Below are 22,453 nucleotides of genomic sequence, written 5' to 3' on the forward strand. Positions count from 1 at the left end.
ATAAAGTTCTCAGCCTTTTCTCCAGGACTTTAAGCTTCTAATAAGAAGATATAGAAGAGCCCTGGGGACGGTGTTGGGACACTCTGAAAACCAATAAATAATATTTTTGTGTGTTTATTCAATTTTTTTCATGAAATCTATAATTTGCAACCTAGCGTCTAAAATTTTTGCAAAAATAAAAATATGCGCATAATTAGTAAAAAATATTAAACGCATAATTAGCAAATTCCACTACATTTTATTTAGAATATCTGAAGTCTGATTGACTTTTCGTCCCAAACTTAGGTGGAGCAGAATTCTTGTTCGAGATGGGGACGGTTTCATTTTTTTCGTGGGTTAAAAAAAATACGTTTCGCGGATATATATTTTGCCAAATGGCGCAAATATGTTATTAAATATTTTTAAAAGAAACCATTTTTTGTAAATCTCATACAAGTATATATCAGCGTTTGATTTTTTTCTTTATGCAAATGAATATTGCACTCATTAGGGTAAAAAGAAAAGTATTTTTTTAATATTTATTTGAACCGGTCAGAAAGTTAAGTGACATAGAAATCAACAAGCAGACCCTACCAGATCAAACTTAAACTTAAAAACAGGAAAAGGAAAATGAAAAAATGCTACAAGTAAGCAATCTAGAATCTAGGCACGCTGGACCATTTCGAGACAAAAGGCACTGGAAACAAGGTTTGCGAACAAGTGAACTTTAGTTCAAACCAACGATACTAAACTTTGGGACCTTGGAAAATCATCGTAATCTGTGTAATGTGATATTTCTTCGTTATAACTATGTCTTCTAAAATCATCCCTCCCTGTGTGGTTGACATTAAAAGAAGCGCTGCGACGGAGAACTGGTTCGTTGGTACTCCATGAAATGGTTGTCTCTATTTCATTGGAAATTCTGCGAAGAAGCGCGGGATTATTTAGAAGAAGATCATCGTAGGACCTTGACTTCCTTTGATTGGATGAAGAGTGATTAAGTGTTCCCCAACTTAAATACGGATTTTTCACCTTGAACTTTTTTAAGCATGATTTCATATTTCCATTTGTTGTGCTTTTATCACTCTCCTCCTTTTTATTGGCATGTTGATCTTTATTGTCGATAAAATTATTGTTATGATCGCACCCTTCTTCATTTAATTCGTCAATATTTTCTAACGCGAATCGAACTCTACGCTTTGAATTTGTGCGTTGGTTTCTTACGGGCAAGTTACTATATAATTGTTCAGGTAATAGGCTGTTTTTCGCTTGTGGTGTGAGTGGGCGTGATATGGTTGATGGTGAAGGCTCAACTTTACTTTTGTCATTAAACCGTTCGGCGTAATTGCCTAAACGAGATTTCCAGTAGTCTTCATCATACACATTGGGCCTATCATTGTTGTTGTGTCTTCTACGCGGTGTTTTTGTTTCATATGTGTTATCACTAGCATGTTCATGTAATGTAAAATAAGATGGAGAGTGAGGTGTACTTGCTTGCTTAACTGATGTCTTTCTACCACCATCTTTCGCAAGTTTCTCCTCTCTTAGTTTTCTTGTCTTTGCAAGTAAAACTCCGCGTGACTGATTTAACTTCTCATTGTCAAAAACCATAAATTTTCCAGTACCTATATGCTCTGTATGTTCTGTATCTTTTACGCTTTCATTTTGTTTTTTCATGCGTAGAAAGCTGTCCTCATGTACCTGATCACGAAATGCTTCTCTTTCACGCTTTATTTGCCATTCCAAGGTTGTTTCCGCCTTTAAGCGATGAATGTTTTCATTGATATCCAGAAAACGACTTAGCAATTCTTGATCAACTTTTTGGAGGTTTCTCTACAATGAAATGAAAAATTTTATCTGATTTTATTTTTCGCATAAACGCTACAGCTCCATAAAAATGCATCAATTTTTTCGGTGATTTTGTGTAAATGACGGTTAGTAAGTTAATTTTCATAGCAGTTCTCATGTAGTTCAACACTATAATATTTATGCGTGTTTTACTTCCTCCTCAACTGACACTACCTCTGCCCCCTCTACACCCTCTCCCCCTCTTTCCCTCTCCCCTCTCTCCTCTCCCCTCCCCTCCCTCTTTCCCCCTCTCCTCTCCCCTCTTTCTAATAAAAATAGGGCAGACTTCAGAATTTATTATGATCTTTGGAATGTTTTTAAACATCACAATATATCCTACCAATCTGGTACAACTTTTTTTCCAGATTTATAACTACAAAGTTTAGGAATTATTAAAGATGCTTCAAGTTATTGCTTGTGAAAGAAAGCAATGAAATAAGAAAACCTTCTTACCAATTCGTCTTTTAGTTTCTTCATTGCTTTCTCAAACCGTTCCATGTGATTATCTTCAACAAGCTTTATTCCTTCTGTCATTACCAAATAAAAATTCTAACACACAAATATCAGTTTTAACGTGCAATATATTTTTCTTTAATATTTTCTTTTCTAATCAGGCTTGCTAATTGATTAATTAACCTTCTCTCCTTAGGTCTTATGTGATTATTAACGTTTTTTATTCTACTCATCTCTCTTAAGATTACTAATAGATGAACTTGCTATAAAACCTATTATATCGGTTTATAAGTCAATCTTTTATCTTTTCTATTAGCTACGTTAATGTTGTATTATCTTTTTTAAATGGTTTTATACACAAAATGAACGCCATTTTGTGGTTGCTAAACATCTGAGGTATCAAACACCTTGGAGAAAGTCGCTGAAGAAATAATCAAAAGAAATCGTACTTAATTATATTAGCAACTGCTAATAAATTATAAAAGGGACTACAACCAACGCAGGTTTAAAAAATATTGTGCACATATTGTTTACACATTTTTGCGCTAATTAATAGAAGATATCATTAGAATGCGATAGCAAAATTGAACAATCTTATTTGCCATAGTTATCAGTTGCTAGGCAACATGACTTCTTCCGTTCGACACCAACCCACATAACTGATTAACATGTGTGATTTTAATCGCGTAATTAGCCGTACGTTTCTCAAGAGTCACGTGTGTGGCTTGAGCGAAAAGTTTTTTCTAAGGATGGAACACCTAGTGGGTAACCGATGCAGGATTTCTCGTACAAAAATGGCGTAATACACAAGGCGAAACTAGAAATTTGTCGGCCAAATGAGGTTAAAAAAAAACTTTAGTACAAAAATCGGGATTCACTCCCATCGTCCCCCTAATCACAAAACCTGAGCCTTTTACGTCAGCAACCGCATACTTTTTTTCCATATGTCGTACAAGTTTTTGTTTTCATTTCTCTAATTCAAAAACACCTTATCCCTTATTTCAATGTCGGTTGGCTTAATTTCCAATTATTTAGTTGTAGTCTTCCTCCAGTTTCCTTTTGTTGCGAGAATCTTTATTTTTGGCATTCTTATGATGTCGACCCTCTGCTGGTGAAGAAAATTTGTTTGTTTTACAACACTTTTCTACTTTCTTCTGTAACAAAGTTTGGGCCATTATCGTTTCTCAGAATTAATGGTATGCCGTGACGTGCAGTTGTTTCAAACATTGTTGTGATTATTTTAGGCAATGTTGCGCTTTTTACTATCTTACATTCGTAATAACGAGAGTAGCTATGCATCGATGACATTTAATATACTCTCCTCCGTTGGAATTGATCCTAAAGGCTCATAGTGTACAAATCACTATATTTTCTCAGGCGCGGTGGTTGGTTGCATTGTTTAGCATTGCGTTTTGTCAGTCACCAACTAGCATGGTATGCCTGTGCTGATAACAGTTTCAACATCTTTATTGTTGGTTGGCCACCACACTTTGATTCTTAGCGTTTGTTTCACTCTACAGATTCCCATATGATTTTTACGAACTATTTTCAACATTTTGTTTTGAAGAGATTTTGTGATTACTACATGATTTCCTTTCAGAAGATTTTTCCGCGAATGTACAGCTCTACTCTCACTACTTTTCTGTAAGGATATAATACAGAATCTTTCTCTTACTGTTTTCTTTAATTCTGATAAATCACTGTTCTCGCATTCTTGATAACAAAGTTAACATGCTCTCCACAAGCATCCAGTTTTTTCAATTTTATTTTTTTGTGCAATTCTTAAAAGCACATCTGATAGATTTTGAGCACCTGGCTTCCGAACTTGAATGTTTGCATTTTTTATACCCATCTTTCGATCAGATGGTTTCTATTTTAATGACCAAATGTGTAGTAAAGGCTGGTGATCTTAAACTCTGTTCCAATAAAATATTGGTACAATCGCTCACAATTCCAAGGTATTGCTAAACTCTCTTTTTTTTATCTGAGACTATATCTGCTTTCAACATATGTTTTTGTCTGTCAACATCTGTCAATTACTTGCATACTCAACCACCTTGTATGTTGTTGCTGTAACATAGCTCCAACCAAACATGGTAATGCATCCACTATCTTGTTTCTGCCGTGGGTGACACAAAAGCTGTCACTGTGTCTGATTTCAATACTTCTCTTAGATGGTTAGATGCACGGTACTGTTCTTTTGTCCGAGTGTATGCTCCCTTGTTATGGAGCAACGTTCTTAACAGTTCTACAACGTCAGCAACATTTTTGAAAAAAACTAAAAATATAAGTTAATTCCGTAAATGAGCGTAGTTCTAAAAAATTCTGTACTTCCTTTGTCTCATTAATTGTTTTAACTTTGACCGGTTCTACCATTGCACCTTCCTTTGGTAATGAAATACCAAAAAAAGGAGGTGTTTCTTTCTTTCTGTTTAATTTGATTCCTAAAGGCTAATTTTATTAGGGACGGCGTCCTTACGTTCCTTAAGACTTTCTGTTCTAGTACATATTGATAGCATTCAGATGCAGACGTGATACTCAATGAATCTTTTACAAATCGCCCAAGACCGATAGAAGTACTAAATGTGCTAATAGAAAGAGAATTTTTACGCTACTTTAACTGATGGTAAACCATTTTGATATCAAGCTTCGATAAAAACAGAAAAACCCCTCGTTTCCTGCTTAAGTTGTTCTAATGTGGGTACTGAGTGTCTCTCCCTAATTAATAGCCTAATTTGCTCTCCGGATATCAATAACCAGCCTATGCCATTGTCTTTCTTGCAGGCATCCTTTAAGTAATGCCCTTAACTGCTACACCTCAATCAGCCACCTCTCTTTTCGTTCAAATCAGCTCTCACAAAATGATCAGCTCTTCTCCCTCTACTACTACTTCCTCTATAATTTCCTCTTCCTCTTTTTTTCCTCACTATTCTTCTTTCCCATCTTCTCAGCCTGACTCGTAGATTGTTCAAGCATTCTAACTATTTCAAGCAGTTTATCTAGATCAAGGCTGGTTTCCTGGAGCAACTTCTGTCGCAAACGCACAGATTTATACAATATGGTGGCGAATCATATCATTTTTAACCGCATCAAATTTCACCCCCTCCTTTGTGTTGCTGAATTAAACAAATCTTTCTGTAACTAAAAAGTCCGTGAAACTTCTCAATTGCATGTTTAAAGTGGTGGTTATCAGATTCTATCACTTTTATATCATCATATAGCTGCTGTTTTCACCAAGAAAGTGTATCTTTTATCATCTCGAATGCTCACCGCAATGTCTATAGAATTGACCCAACTTTTCCATTTTTCCACTAACGAGCTTGGATCGCCTTTCACTTTAAAAATCGTAGTCCAGGTAAACCATTCATGTGACTTGCAACTTCTAACATTTTTTTTCTTAGACTTTTCCACACCACTTTTGTTTCTTGGAAAAATAGTATATATTTTTTGCGTGTAATTATTTTCGCGCAAAAAATTTTTAATTTTGTAATACATTTCACGCACTTCACTTGTTCGATGCAACGTAAATCTCCCTTCTCTTTTGAAAACATGCCCATCTCAAATCTAACAATTCTTTCACCATTTGTTGGGATCTTTTTTTTGGTGTAAGAATGTATGACAAAGAATTCTAGTGATTTCATATGCATTTCAGTTTATATACGTGCACTGTGCAAACTCAGGCATTATGTTTCTCCATCTATACTAGTGTCTCTATACTTCGCCCTTCACTCACATTTGTCTTACGCTTGCCAAGCCTGGGGTCAGAACTTCTCTTATAAATCCGAACGAGTTTTAAATCTGCAAAAAAAGCTATGCGCGTAATAACCTTTTCCGACTTTAATTCTTATTCTGCTCCTCTGTTTCTGAATCTTAAAATTCTGTCTTTTTTTGATTATGTCAAGATGTGCAATATTATTTTTCAAGTTAATCAATAACAAACTGCCTCTTACTCTTCTAAATAATTTTATAATTACATTTAATGCTTGCAATCGTCCAAATAATCGTGCTAATCCGGACTCAATACGTTTACTTAGAGCAAAAACAGTCACATTTGGGAAAAATTCTTTCCAGTATCAATCAGTCATCTTCTGGAATCTTCTTCAACAGTTTTCAGACGTTAATATATCTACGCTGTCGTTAAGTCATCTAAAGTATCTGGTCAAGTTTAAATATTTTTCATCATATAGTAGTTTTAACATTTAGTCCATTTATTGTTGCATATATCGATCGTTATTTATGAGTATATAAAGTTTGTAATTATAATATTTTTCAAAGTTGTAACTTGGTTTGATGGTCATTACTACCTATTAGGTATTATCCTATCGGAATGGTCTCCAGTCTATTAGGACAAATAAATAAATACTTATTTACTTAAGAATACCCAAATTTACTAAAGCTTTTAGAATCTTATTTAGGGACCAAAGCCTCTCAACAATACTAGTACAGCATGGAGTTTGGTTGCAACCACTTATCGCATAAGATTTAAGCAATGTGTTGCAAAGCAAAAGATATGTTGAAGATGCTTTTCATTTTTTGTTCTGCGGTCATGATCCCTGCATCAAATTCTCCCTCTTATCTGTAGAACTTCCATTAATATAAGGTAGTATGTCTTATAGTGGTTAGAGGCTTAATATTATTAATCTGATATGTATGTATGTATTTATTGCGGCAGATCACATAGTTATAAGCTGTCCAATTTAGAACAAAGCTTGGTGGTAGGTAATAGGACAGTAGGAGCAAGATTTTGTAATATTTCATTTCATTTTTAAATGTAGTAACAAATATTTGCGACGGTGATGACACTTTTTATGTTGAAAACAATATACGGACCTTTTCAGGCGTCAGATTTCCAACTGGGCGGGTCCTATTCAAAACAGATTTTCTAATACAAGTCAATCAATAGAGCACCTATTGCAGCAGCTCAAATATTGTCAGAAAAGAAATATATCGAGATTTACGCTAAGACAATTATGATCTGATAAGATATTTTTGGTACAGCACGGGGTAATCGGTTACTATGACGGGTTTTTAGGCATTCTGATTGGCTTAACGCTCTTGATGACGAGCCGATATTTTGTGTTATTGCGTGCCTGTATGAGTCAAATTTAAAAACTCTAATGTTTTTGTCTTGATCATCCAAGAATTTAAAAAATAATAGCTAATTCGACGGCACAGTTCCATGTTAAGCAATTACTGTATCACCTATCAACCAACTTCGTCCCCAGGGTTTGTTAGATTTTTTTATAGTTGAACGGCCGTGGTTGCGGATCAAATAATATTAACTGCCTCTGTAACTCAGGAAGGTATTTTTGTATCAATCCTTTATCGATTTTTCTTATAGTTTATTGGCAAGCTTGCTTCTTTCTCTTTGTTTTATAATAATACTTTGCAATCTACATAAGGGAATACTTAATTGATCACAATGGTGTACAAAGCTGAATACTTTTTATATGCCGCTAGTGTGTTGGCATAGCTCTCTATAAATTCTTCTGGCGTATGGTTAGCAAAAGTTTTGCTTTCATTCGACAAATGTTGTGTTTGTTGGCGTCAACTGCTTAATTTTCAGTTTCGAACAGTAAAAAAAAAGAATTATTAACTAGTTTCTCAGAAATTGATAGATTCGGAATTCCTTTTTAAAATTTAAATTGTTGGTTTGTCAAAATTTTCGTTTATAAGAATGACAAACTGAATTCTTACTACGCAAAGTTTTGAAGAACTCTTTTGTAAATTTACAGACAAGAGAGTTGTAAATTATCAAAATAGTTGCTATCACCTTGTAACACTTGTTTCGTGCAAAAGTTCGTGCAAAATAAAAACGTTCAATAAAAGCGTAATCTATATTTCAGATTTTTGTAAAATTTTAATTTAACTTACCAAATATCAGATCGAACTGTGGAAATGAAAATATTGACAATTAGTAAGGCTTTATGTGGCGCCATACTTACTGTTTTGGTCAAGCCATTATTGAAATAAAAAATTTATTATGTGAATTTTTAGAATTATTTGTTATAACTTTTTCATAGACATCAGAATTTTAGAAGTAAAAATATATAATAAATTTATACTCTATTTAAACATTAATTTTTCTCAAAATCTATTTGTGTAGCATTCTTGTATATTCTTCGTTTTTTCGGAAGAGTAGTTCCTGAAAGTTCGTCCTCACTTGAAAGTCTCAAATTAGCGACGCTGTTTTTTATAAGAATAATAAATGCCAGAGCAGGTCAAAATAGTCTTAAATTTTTATTTACTTTCAGGTTGAAATTATTCTTACTATATTTTTACATAGGTGTTCGCTAACGAACAAAAGATGGACTGCAAGTTTTTTTTCCATAGTTACCAGCATTCGCAGTCCGTCCTCGGTATTTTTCTAAAGAATGATTTATCAAATTCCACAAGATAGAGGATTTGCTTTCGAATGAAACATAAAAAAATAACCCTACTTTTTTGTACTGATTATATTTCAAGTTTTTACTTTATAATTGGTTCTAAGAAAATATACAGGCCTTCTCGAAGCAAATAAGAAAAAAGGCGTTGACATTTTTTTCTATTTTTGTAAAAAGATGTGAAGTTGTTTCCTCTTTTTAGTATTGTTTATATTTCGCGCTCTATTGATATTTGGACCTGATCAATTAAGCATATAAGTTAAACGTAGTTTTTGTCCTAAAATCCTAACCGCAATGGACCAGCCGTCAATTTCGAGGCTCGACTATTTCCTGATCGATTGGAAATCCTATATCGATTCGGGTACACAGTCCGTCATAAAATCGAGTTGAGAAAGCTCTCTGTTAAAACTTAAGAAGCCGATGAATTTAATGTTTCATTCATTCAGATCAAAATAAAAAATAAACTGTTTGATAATAATAAGTAATTTTCTCCTTCTATAGAAAACCAGCCTAAGGATAATTTATTCTTAATTCTTGAGTACCGATAAAGTATAAAAAAGTGTGTTGTGCACTATGCAACAACGTTAAACTGGCGTCGATAAGACGTTTAGTGCCATCTTAAAACATAAGTGAGTGACCTAACCTGATAAATATCAATCAAATGTAACGGTCTTCTTTTAATGAAGTAATTAATGATTTATCCTATTAGCAGATGCTCTTTAAATTCCACAACATGTGAGTAACAAGATAAAAAGATTCTGTCTTTGTATAAAATTCCTTTACAAATTTTCTAAACTAATAATGCTACTTATATGGTTTGTGGCGCACCCTACAAAGATAAGATGTCTTAATACCTGAGTATAGGATTTAAGATGTCGTTTTATCTTTTTGTTACGCAACTTTTTAGACGCAAAACTAAGTGAAATCAGAAAGTGCCATGCATGGCAGATTATTCTATGCTCTTCTACATTGTGAAATAAGTAAACGGTATTACGATTTTATATGTTACGAGTTATAATTTTTCCGCTACTTTTTTTTTTGACAATAAATAGCGAAGATTATTTATCAATAAAAATTCAATCTAGTTTAAATAAGATCATCGCTCGTTTAAATATTTAGTCAAATATCTGAATCTTGAGGGCCGTCTTTTCTACAGATGAATTCCAATGTACTGATTACCAACTGCATTTTTGCTGGCTTTTCCCGCCCTAACACCCTAGTAATTTCGCGGGAAAACAATTTCGAACTCTGTCGTTAACCATGCAGCTATACTTTTCCTGCTAATAAACGTTCACGCCTTTCTCAGTCCACATAAAAAATTAAAATGTTACACCAAAAACAGTTTATATATACGGTGGCAAGAAAAAATTTAATTTATCAAACATGTATTAGTTCAAAATTTAAGAAAAAAAAGGTGTTTCAGTTATTTACGTCAGCAAAATAAAAAATAAAAATACAACGTCGTCCCAAGATTTTTTTTCTTTATGTCATTGACCTGAAAAGTAGAAGAAAAGAAGCTCCGGGAACGAAAATAATGATAATTTCTTTTTCTTTTCTTGGTCCCGGTCTATCCGTGTCAACCTGTTTGACGTCTGACGTGTAATTTCACGGTACAATTTGACATTAAAATTATTTTTTGTCGTATTAGATTAAGTTATGCATCAAGAGCTTCGCTCAGTGTTCTGTAATAAAAAAATGTCATTAAATAAGAAAATTGACAAATTTATTTTTTTCATATGAGTTAACCAAGCTAAATATGGCCACAGTGGGCTTTTCCTTAAAATATCCAAAAAGTTGTTGAAACTAATTCTTTTTTCAACAAAAAATTGCTTTCTGGTTAGTGTCGATGATAATTTGTATTTGAACGTTAAAAAATTGCTGGAAATTAAGTCAACTCACGAAAATCAATGTGTTTTTTATAGACTTTGTTGTGACAGACAAATTCGCGTGAATTCTCCACAGCGAACAACTATTCTTAAATAATTTTTAAAATTATTTTAGAGTAAAAGAAGATTTTATCGTAAATAGCTTAACAGAAATCGTTAAAAATGACACGCCGTTGGAAAGAAAATAAAGATTAACTCATTTTAAATTTTTATGCATTTGTTGTTGTTTTTATCAAAAGTATCTCTATGACTACTATAAATTTATCACGTGACAAAACCATACAGAAAAAATAATAATTGTTAAAATAGTCGTTAATAAATTGAAAAAAAATTAAATCGGTTTCTATTGAATAGATATCAAAAATTATAATCAAAATTTCAAGATTCAAATGAGGAATAAAGTATTCATAGCAAAAAACGACACTTATTCATTCTCGAAATTTCAAAGAACTATAACACAAAAAATCAAAACATTTCGCTCTGTCAAAGTGAAGGTAGTCATATTTTTTACTTGTTTTGTTTTTTTATAATGACTTGTATTTTGCTACATTTTTTAATTTTGTTTGTCTATTTGTTTGTTTGTTTGTTTGTTTATTCTTTACTTATTCACGCGAGTTTGGTTTCATTTCGCAAGATCTCCCGATTAGGAAAGAGGGTCCACAACTGTCAAATGTCATCAAAATTCGACCTAAGTTTACGAAATGAAATTTTACTTACAAGATATTTCTTGACTTTTAAAACCTACCTTTAACTCTAAATTGAGGGCGTTGTTTACTAGAGATCTGATCAAAAATCTCTTCCTGTAGAAACAAAAATACGGCTAGTTTATGGGACTGTTGTGAACCCACGTAGACAATAACTGAAAAAGAGCTTATGAAATGCGGTATATGTTCCCACTCTCTCCAATTTAAATTTTTTTTAAACTTCAAGATGTATGAGAAGAATTAAACTTGATTCGTCATTTTATAAAACTTAAATTGTATTTAAATGTGTTGTATTTGAACAACTGGAGAGCATAAGCGTTTACGAAACTACAATCTCCGCCAAAATATATGTAGACAGAGAAGCAAATTTCAAAGATAGTTCTCACAAGTACACTCTTTTGTTTAAAAACACAACTTTGTAAGCTGAAGTATAAACAAAGTACGCGTTGAAATAAAGTCAATTTTTTTCCTTGTTGCTAAAAAATAATATGATAAGATGATTTTTTAAAAAAAGATTTTTTTTTTAATTATTAGATTAAAATAAATCCATTTTCTTCCTGTTTTTTTTTTTTTTTTTTTTTTGCTTAAAAAAAATCAGTTGTAAAGGCGATTGTGACTCAACCTCGCAGCCGTCCAGTTAGAATATCAAATACATAAAAGAGCCCTGGGGATGAGGTTGATTGCTTCTAACTTAATTCTCAAGATGCTTTCTATGCGTGAAAAAATCTGATTTAAGAAAGTAAAACAAACCGATTTTTTCCGTCTTCTCATAACATTATTATTATCAAAAGAATCTAATTATTAGAATTCAATATAGAATTGGAAACAAATTTTCCTGCTATGGAGGAGGTTTTCAAAAGTTGACAGTTGTATGCAAAACCTGTTACATCCTCATTGAATAAAGAGGAATAAACGTATAAAAAATAAAGGCCTGTTTACACGATGATGCTGTGGCGAACACTATGCAATATTTTAGTTACGTTTGGTAAAAATATAGGGAGCACCTTAGCTTGAGAAATTTCATTTTTTGCAAATACATCGAATTGAATATTTTGCTCTAGATACAACGCTTTCTATTATCAATCATAAATTAATCAATTTTTAATTCTCTCTTACAGTAAGAAAGACAGGATTTAAATTTACAAGTAAATTAAAGAAACATAACAGACATTGCTATGCTATCAACGCGTGGCCACACTCTGAACTTTTACCAAAACAACTTTAATCTTCGTATCTAATTAAGCAAGTAAGACACGGGATCATTAGCGGTCGATTTTTTTAATAGAAATGAGAAGCAGTTATATTCGATTGAAAGCATTTAATCACGAATCGGACAGTTACTGGTTATCGTCTTCCTACTGGATTATACTCATTTTAATTGGTAAGATAGAGATGACAGTCAATCTGTATATCATCAACTATAAACATGCTATAAGCTACTAACAAATTCAACCCTAACTTGAAAAGTTTAAATAAAAAAAAATAAAAAAATCCGTCCTGTTACTTTCTGGTGGAAGATCGACATGATTACTTAGCTTATTATTAACCCTATCTCCACTAGATTCTTTCCAAGCACCTATTAACTAGAGGTTTGGGAAGCATTGTGTCGCCTCTATTCCCCCTCTCCTACATTGTGTGCAAAAAATATTACGTCATTGAAAAAATTCAAGCAAGCCATATTACACCGATTTCCGTTATTACAAATTTAATAATTTGGCCAACAGTTATTTCGGCTTAATATTTCAATAGATTTGCTGATAAAGGGTACTTGATAAAAAATATCTTTCATTGATTTGCTAATGAAGGTCACGTGGTAAAAAATCACGTGATATTCATGGTAACTACTGTTTGTTGATGTACTTTAAAAGGTAATTCTTTTTAGCGTTTGTTTCCGATTATGACACGCCCTTCTGTTTGAATAATACCGAAATGACTAATAAGGAATGCAAAAAAGATTAAAGGAATATAAAATAAGGATATAAAAACTAAAAGCTGAAACCAGATAAAAAAATAAATGTCAATTAAAAAACGCAGCAGGCTTGACAATCAATACACAAAATATGAAGACATTGGAATACACTATCTTTTTTCTTTTAAAAGATTACGACACAGATTGGTAGCAAAACATATATAACAGACAGACGTTCTAGCTATAAATTCCGGATCTACCCAACGGTACACGCCGGATAGATTCCTGCAATGTGAAAATATAGTTTAGACATTCCTTTGGCTTACAGGCTAGACAGAGCTTAATATTAATAATATAAATCTTGATTAACAAAAAGCAAAGACCTGCGTATTTTTTAGCTTACTTTTTGAAGTATTTAGAGCTCAAGCAAGCAAAAATATTTTCTAAAATTAGTTTCGTTGTACGACGAAAGTTCTAATAATATTTCGTATGGCAACTTTATTATGTTATTTTTATTTAAATCTGTTTTAACTGTATTTGATTATTATAAATTAATGAAGCTACAATTATGGGAGGAAATTAACGAGAAAAAGGAAGTTTTTCGTCAGTTCTCAAACAGGGCTGAAAGGGTCAAAAGATAGGTACTCTGCAGACAGCAAACTGAAAAGTCGCTACTTTTCCGCACATGTAAACCAGGAGAAAAGCGTTTAAAATTTGCCAGTGCCAATTGCGGTTCTGTTTGAACTTATATATGTTTGCAACGATTTTCTAAAAAAATACAGATATGTAAGATTAGCTACGTGAGTGTTTTGAGCACTCTAAATTCTTGTACGTGCCAGCAGAAAGTGACCGCCTTCTGGTCGATTAGAATAGTCATTTCGCCCAGTCATGTCTTTTCTGATCACTATGGGAACACGTGGAGAAAAGTTCTTTTTTAATCACGTTAAGTGATTAAAAGTGACGTCATTCCTGTTTCTTCTAACATCGAGGCTTATTATTTATGTTCTATCGCGATGACAAAAATACTTATTAAAAATAAAAGTGAGATGAATAATTGGTTCATATCACTCCCAAAATGCCCAGTTTTCGACAAAAGTTAACGCAGTAAACAAAAAGAATGCACCTTTTCACGTACTCAAAAACGTAGCCGGTTACAAAGTATTATAACTCTCCAAATGGTGTATAAATATTTTAAAATCTTATTAATTTTATTAATTGACAATTCAATTGCTTTTATTGCTCGAGCTGAAAGAATTTTATTAATAAAATAATATGATAAAATGCATTGCAGTGTTTTTTTGGAGAAAAGAGATTTTTTACCGTCTTCCTGTGATCTATCAAAAAATAAAGTTATGAAAATGGGAGATATTTTCAGTTGAACAAAATCATATGTAATTACATCTATTTACTTATTTTGGTATAAAAAAGAGAAATGGTGACTAGGGTGGTTTAGCGACACGCATGGGTTTAGGAAGATCGGTCTAATCAAAAATTGAATTTAAATGACGGATCGAATTATCAAGACACGTACCGTTTTATAATGAAAACCAATCTAACTAATTATAGTGGAATGTGTTAGCTAACTATTGACGAAAATCTGAGAGTTTTGTGTGTATAAAAAACATCGCAGTTTTTCTCTAAGAAAAAGTCAAAGTACAACTTCATTTGGGTAAGGTTGTTTTCTGATGTTATTATGTTTTTTATGAGATTAAAACAATGGCACTTTGTGAGAGAGTAGGATTCAATCGAAAAACAAATTTAATAGACTTCGCTAAAGCCAAGCGCAACTGTATTTTGTTTTAATAGCGTAAATAGATAGACGCTTTTTTCATAAGAACAGAGTTTTTCCTTTCAACATGAATATTCTTACTTTCTGATAAAGATTTTCCTGTTATATTCCTAGCATATTCTTAGCACAGTTAAGATTAAAAGGTCTCAGAATGCAAACTAGTGATGTGTTTGTGTAGCCATTCCGGGTACAGGTTGGTTGTGTATGACGTTTAACATACAGCGTAACGAGCAAGGTATCGATTTGCTGGGGTTTTATAAATTGATTTCTTGTTAAAAACGTATGTATGTTCTTAAATAGGGAACTTTAGAATCTTTTTAATGCTGAAATCCAGTCTTACTACCCAAAAATTTCTAAAAAAACCTAGCATAAAATACGTGAATGAGTATTAATGGCCGCCATTTTGATGTCATGTGTTGATTTAAACGATCGTATTGTTTAATATTTCCACTAAGACATTAAAAAATCAGGATTGAGCCTTATGCTTTTTTACCAAAAGGATAAACAATCCCGACACTATTTATATTTTTAAAACCAAAACCAAGCTACAAAACCCTGGAAACGGGATTGTATATTCGACATTAAACATTATTTTCATCAACGGCTAAATAAAATCGTTGATTTTAATGCATTATCAGGGTTTTTTGGTGATGCAATAGCGCAGGGCTTGGGGTCAACATTTTTAAGAAGCGGATATTCATTTTGTACTAGAATAAATAGGATAAAGTGTCTAAAAAAAAATAAAAATTTATTGCTTTTGTGTATTTTAATGTTGTTACGCGTGTAGCTTACAGGAAATTTTTTGTATGTGGATTAATTGTAAAGAATGTGTAGATGAAACAATGATTTTTGGTTTGCGATAAATAAATAAGTAAATTCGTTTTTAAATAATCTCTGCAGTAATAACTACTCACACACTGACCATGCCTTAAAGTGAGACTGGTAACTAATAAGGAGCGAGCAAAAGGTTGTACCGAACCGGTTTTCAATACAAATTCTAAGAGACCGCTACAATGACTACCATTTTGAAATTTCAAAACTTTTTGCACAGCTGCGCTAATGTTGAAAAAGTTACCACTATAGTAAAACTACTTTTGTTTTTAACAACAAAGTGTAAATATTAAAAAACAAATTTAACCGGCTGACGAAGAAAACTCAATATAAATTTAATTAAATGAAAAAAATCCAAAATATAGAAAAAAACGTTGTAAATAATGAATGATGTTTTGAAAACGCAGATCAATTCAAATACATGTATACACTAATTTTATAAAAGAATAAATTTTTAAAAAATACCCACCGATGTCAAAATTACCCGCTTTTTAAAATTTTTAATATATGAATAATAATTTGCCACAATTAACATTCTTCATCTTCATATTTTCAATCAAATTATTTACTTTTTTATCTTTTTACTGACATGTTTAGCTAATCAATAAATGCTCAACCTTGTCCCTAAGACTTGCTGGGTTTTGTTATATTAAACGAAACTTTTTTAGAAAAAAGCCCTGGAGACGAGGATATATTATACTGTTATCATATACTAATCTTTTAGGAATATTTTAGGCTCAAAATTTTGTGGAATTTTACAATGAACGCGCATATACAAAAAGCACTTGAAAATCTACGCTCTGTTTCTAAAAAGGCAAACATATATTTGTTAAATTAAATTTAAATATATAAAATGGCGGTGTATACAGAGCTTTATTTTATGACCACACTGAAAAAGTTCTATTGAGAATGATGACTCATCACGTGGTATTTGTGGACCAATAAAAATACATCTCTTTCTTTCTCGCTGCGCAATTCAAGTTTATAAAAAATATTTTTTACAACGAGTTTAGATGTTGAATATATGAGACTACATAGTGACCTAAGGTAGCTTCTTCATCTTCCTCGCTTTGTTTTGTTATTGTTGTTGTTGATTTTGTTGTTGTTGTTGTTGCTGTTGTTTTTATTATTTTTATTTTATTGTGTTGTTTCTGTTGTTGTTGTTATTGTTTTTGTTTGTGTGTGAGTGCGGTGATGAGCGTTGAATGGATGTGTGGCGACGATGTAGTGTCTTAAGAAGGTATAAATGTAGGGCGGGTAGAGAGGTAAATCAGCTTGAACTATTGATTCAAATAAAACTATGGCAGAAAGAAAAAAATATCTCTGGCGAAAAACTATTTTCTTTACTTGATGCTCAGGATTCCATAGTTACTGTAGATAGAGATGGGATTTTAACGTACTTTGTGCGTATTTTTTGATGAATATCAAGGATGGGGCGTGATATTTGACGTGAATGGGTGAAAGGGGCGTACTATTTGACGTGAAAGTTTAATTAATACTGACTCTGCTTTTTTCTTTAATATAATTAAGAATATTTCCGAAGCGCAAGCAAACAAACTTCTAGAATTATGACTGCTCGTATTATTACGTGAGTTAACTAATACGACGGAAGTAGAGTAAAAAGTTAGATAATATACTAGTCTGGAAATATAATAATCTAATTATATGGTGCAGGAAGGAAATAATATTATTTGAGATATTCGACTTTAATAGAACTCACAGGCAGGGCAGCTTGTTTACTCACTCAACGTTCATACGCTCTTTTGCATTTATAAAAATAATACACCTTTTATCTCTATTATTGTATTTGAATACCATTATTTTGGTTGTGTGCTACGCATGCTTTGTGTGTATATACTAATTACAACATATTTCTCTATCTTTTATTTATATATATTTCTCATTCTTTAAAGAAAACACTGCAGGTTTCAATGAGACTTTAAAAAGACGTTCCGATATATTATCAGATTTATAAAAGATACTCGTTGAAAATCAGCGTTAGCCACGAGTCCTTTCTTTTTCCTTGTTCAAGAAATAATAATATTAATTAATTACAATAAAGAGAAGGTACCGCTGTACAAGGTTTCGTGGGCGAACTTATATTTTTATGTATATTCTTAGACCAAGGGAATTCATACTTTTGATCGCCAGACAAGATGCATGCAAAACAGTTAGCAGCGATGTTGGTTGTGTTTAATATTTTCGGAAATTGTGTGAATTCAAAACCAACGACACAAAAACCGTTATTAGCTGACATACCAAAAGCAGTGAACAACTTTCAGAAACGTTTAAAAGCAACTGAGGAGGAGATCCAAACGAAGAAAAAGACGGTAGCTATATGGGGTGGCTGTGATGAGGAATGTCAGAAGCAAACAGAAGTGTATAACGCCATGAAAGAGTTACAAGCAACAAAAAGACCTGTCTTCACTCTCTCGATAGAAGACTTATTGACAAAGCATGATTATTTTGACGACGACGACACAGACTGGTAATAAATTTAAGCACAAGGATGGAAAGTAACGAGGTGTAATCCCAAGCACGTTCAATCATCAGTGAAGATTTCTCAAAATGACAACTGAAGCACAAAACTTTCATTTGCGATTTCGGAACTTGTTAGCAAAATATCAGTTAGAATTATACCCATTTCTTGTTTGGTTCAAGTCAGTTTAAAGAACACTAAACAAATGGTGGATGGCATATAGCCATGACCAACAGGTATAGATTAAAAACGACATTTTTGTACGGTTTTTAAAATGAAAAATTGTTTTAATTTTGTAAATTCAAATTTAAGTTATATATATATATAAAACGTGTATCTATTATGAACAAGGTATTTTTTTCCTGTTTTGGTTGTTCATCTTCAAATACGATTTCATGTTTCAGGTTTTATTTTATTTTTTAAAAATCCAAACTTTTTTTTGTATGTTGTCACATAGAGAACAAAGAAACAAGTCAAACAAAATTTTTATTCATATTTGTTTAATTTTTTTGCACCACACTTTTATTTTACTAAGCGATATAAAGAAGATTTAGGGAAATGTAATTAAAATGTTGTGTAACCCAGCTTTAGCAGGTGAAGTCTTTGGTTAAAAAAAAAGAACTGTTAAATTTGTTAAAAAGAAACAAATAAAAAAAAACATCCTAAAAGTTAGTAAATAACAAAGATTTGTTTCTAAGAATATCGTTTAAATAGACCATGCGCCATTATGGATTGCGTAAGATTTAAGTTAAACTTTGGACCCTATGAATGCTATATATACACTCATACCTTTTTTTCACTTAAACCTATCTGTATTGCTAAAGCCTCCCAATAATATAAAAACAAAAACCGCTTACTTGTCACCTAAAAAATAAGAAAAATAAGTGACGCAATTTGGCGCCTAAAAACCAAGAGTCCGCAAAATCTCTTTTTGCTTGAACAAATAATCCATAATGGCTGCAGGATTTATAAATTTAACTTTACGAATTTTGTACATATTTAAGTTTAATCGTTTTGTTTCAGTTATAATAAAATTTTTTTTAGAGGATGATTATAAATAAAAAAAAAATAAATAAATATATAAACGAATTCTGGCCTATTTTTGACCCTTCCTAAATAATTTCGTTGTTATACTAAGTGATTCTACTTTAAATAAAAACTTTAAATAAAAACTATTCTAAAGAAAGGCGATACGCCTGAACCCTCACTTTTACTGGAAAGTCGTGCTAAAAGAAGTAATTCACAAGTTTCGCTACGTCGACTCGCCAAGCACATTTGGACAGGGACGCCCCGGGAGCACTTGATCTTATAGGAAATTAGGCTACTTTAAAAAAACGATTTCGAAATACTGTATGTCAAAAAGTCACTAGATTTCTACAAAGTGGTAAACAAGACCACCCGCCCAGCTAGTGGCAGGTTAAGACTTAACATGGTAACCTAGGCGCGATAAGACTGAAGATGATTAAATTTTAAAGGTGCTACGAAACGCTTTAATAAGCTTAACACCCGCAATTTTCAAAAAATGGTGTGTAATAAAGGGGCCACTCTAAAGGCCAAAGTGCAAGAGATTATACAAACTTTAGAACCGAAGAAGACGTCTAAACAACCTGTTTATAAATAGTTAATTATTATGATGAATTTTCTACTTTTTTCTTTTTGTTTTCTAGAAAAATAAAAACAAAATCCTACAGTATTTTGTTAGCGGTAAGATAAGCTACGGTCTGTAAATTATATTAAATATCAGTAAATCGAAAGTTTGTTTTGGCGAGGGAACAGAAACAACACGAGGAGCTGTATTTGTTAAAAAATGCTATGTTACTAGTTTTAAGAAGGGAATTAATGCCTCTAACAAGATTTTAAGTCCTTGTTGTTGCTTTAGACTGGCTTTATGTACATTATATTTCTATGCAAAATTTTGAAGGATATATCCTTCAAAATTTTCCTAGCTAGCTAGCTAATTCAAAAGGTTTGAATTTTATTATATTAAAAACTTTGAGTTGAAAGCAAGGTAAGTACCTTGTTCTTGCTTGTATCAAATAAATCATGGATATCCAATATACGTAGGGAACGTTTCTGTCGCTTTCAGTTATATTTGAGGATTTAATATCATATTTAAGATGATTTAAGTTGTAGTTTTTGTCCTCAGTGATCACAAACCTTTTCACCGCAATTAGCTCAGCTTTCGTGTAAGCCACTAAAGTTGAAAACCAGCACCCGTTTCGTAGCCCCCTTGAAAATGCTTTTAATGATTCGATTAAAGATATGACCTTACTACGTGAAACATTGCTTAACATGAAAAATATCTCACTTAAGAGTTAATTAGAACACGACGGGACGTTCGATTCAAAAGGCAACTGTCATAAACCTACATGCTGACCTAAGGTTCCCGTCACATCGAGCAGTTTTCCGCATGGTTTACCGAATATAAGGACATTTGATTGACATTTGATATTCAGAAAATGTTGTGTTTACTTAGAAACTTGGTTAACAATGCAATTAATAACACACTTCGATTGTCAATTCGAGGCTTTTTATAATATTTCGACAGCAGAAATTAATATAAAGAAAGTCAGAAACAAAGTGTGGAATTTATTTTCACATTTTTAAGACTGACTGGAATGGAAAAGTTTCTTTGTGGTGACTAGGTGCAGTATGAACTGTCTTGTTAGAAACATACATCGCTTTAAAAACTCAAATAAATTTCCAATTTTATTAAACGTGTATATTAATTTATATTATGCACATTTTTATGGTTATATACACGATAGACAAACATTTTAGAATTAATTAATTATTTATTATGGAATGCAGTCTGACGAAACAACTATGAATTTTTATCAGGTTTGTACAAAATAGTTGTTTCGTGTCACCAATGTTTCACTTCAATTAATGGTTCGTAACTTGTTTATAGTATGCAGTGTTACTAACAAAGTCTTTTCAGAATTGGTTAAAATATTCTTTTTGACTAATATTTATTTCACTTGATTTAGGGAAAAGAAAACATCACGAGTTTCATCAATTAGTTCTATTTGACGTCGTATACGGCCGCAACGTCGTCAAATACAACTAACTGATGAAACTCGTGATGTTCTTTTTCCCTGAAAAGAAGGTTACAAGATTCTTTGCTCGTTATTGCATTTCACTCAACTACAATTATGCATTGCACATAAAAAGATATTTCATATTGGCACATTAGTTTTATTTTTTGAATACATTGAATAGTAAGTAGAGAGACTTGCAGAAGAAACTTAAAAATGGCGCAGAATTTTGAACTTGTTGTTTCGTTTCTTTTTTATACGTACCGTTCTTTTCGAAAGAATCTACGTTTTTGGTCACAAAATTGTTGCCATTCTTTTAAATTGAGACTTGTGACACAAATCCACCATTTACACGCGAAACCTTAACTGGGAGCCGCAAACAAACTCACGTGCGGCTCCCAGGTCTGGAGACCACAATAATAATAAATATATAAATAAAACATGCCTGACTAATTAACTGCTTATCCTTTAAAACAACCTAACTTATTGTGAGAAGTAAGCAGTAGAGTTAGAAAAAAAATGAAAGACGCGTCCATTACCTAAACCTACTTACCTGCTTAGAAACCTCCTTAATTTAAACACGCCCTACTACCTACTTGCCTACTTACTTAGAGAACTACCTCATGCCCGAAACAGAAACGAAAGAGAAGCAGATTATACTTGATGTGCTTCTTCTTTCTCTTTACTTCTTTTTCATCCTCACTGGTCAATGACTTTATCATTCTTCCTTTTTCTGGTTTTCTGATGTCTCACTTTCTTTCTTATTCATCCTTCTTTTAGTTTTGTGTTTCAACAACAGTGTTCCTTCTCAAACGATCTAAACATAATTGGTGCTTCGCACGTATTTTTTTCAATCATTTAACCAACCAAGCAAAAAAAGCCAAAAAAGCAAAGCGAAACAAAACGAAACAAGAGAACACAAACAAAAACAAACAAACAAACAAAAACAAACAAACAAACAAAGACAAACAAACAATCAGAGGGGCAAACAAAGAATAAAGCAAAGAATCTCATCTTTAACCAACCACCTAACAACGACACCTAATAAATCAAACCAACCAACTAACAACAACAACAACAAAAAACTTACCAACAAACTAACCAACCAACCAACTAACCAATCAACCTTAAACCAATCAACCAATCAATTAAAC

The 22,453-nt window shown here is 32.3% G+C and overlaps 2 protein-coding genes across 3 annotated transcripts; one reads left to right on the plus strand and one right to left on the minus strand.

Moving 5' to 3' along the window:
- Positions 1–115: 115 nt before the first annotated feature.
- LOC130622930 (uncharacterized) lies at positions 116–2,613 on the minus strand. Its single transcript, XM_057438389.1, has 2 exons — positions 2,281–2,613; positions 116–1,812 (listed from the first exon to the last, which is right to left on the minus strand). The coding sequence occupies exons 1-2, from the start codon at positions 2,359–2,361 to the stop codon at positions 712–714; spliced, it is 1,182 nt and encodes a 393-aa protein (XP_057294372.1). The 5' UTR covers positions 2,362–2,613; the 3' UTR covers positions 116–711.
- An 8,282-nt stretch (positions 2,614–10,895) lies between these two features.
- LOC130623852 (uncharacterized) lies at positions 10,896–19,350 on the plus strand. Of its 2 annotated transcripts, none has more exons than XM_057439380.1 (2): positions 10,896–11,043; positions 17,904–19,350. In XM_057439380.1, the coding sequence occupies exon 2, from the start codon at positions 17,939–17,941 to the stop codon at positions 18,272–18,274; it is 336 nt and encodes a 111-aa protein (XP_057295363.1). In that variant the 5' UTR covers positions 10,896–11,043; positions 17,904–17,938; the 3' UTR covers positions 18,275–19,350. The 2 variants fall into 2 exon arrangements, with proteins under 2 accessions (XP_057295363.1, XP_057295364.1); XM_057439381.1 differs by lacking the exon at positions 10,896–11,043 and adding an exon at positions 14,462–14,831.
- The last annotated feature ends 3,103 nt before the right edge of the window (positions 19,351–22,453 follow it).

This window comes from Hydractinia symbiolongicarpus, chromosome 13 (genome assembly GCF_029227915.1).
Source record: "Hydractinia symbiolongicarpus strain clone_291-10 chromosome 13, HSymV2.1, whole genome shotgun sequence".
Classification (NCBI taxonomy): domain Eukaryota; kingdom Metazoa; phylum Cnidaria; class Hydrozoa; order Anthoathecata; family Hydractiniidae; genus Hydractinia; species Hydractinia symbiolongicarpus.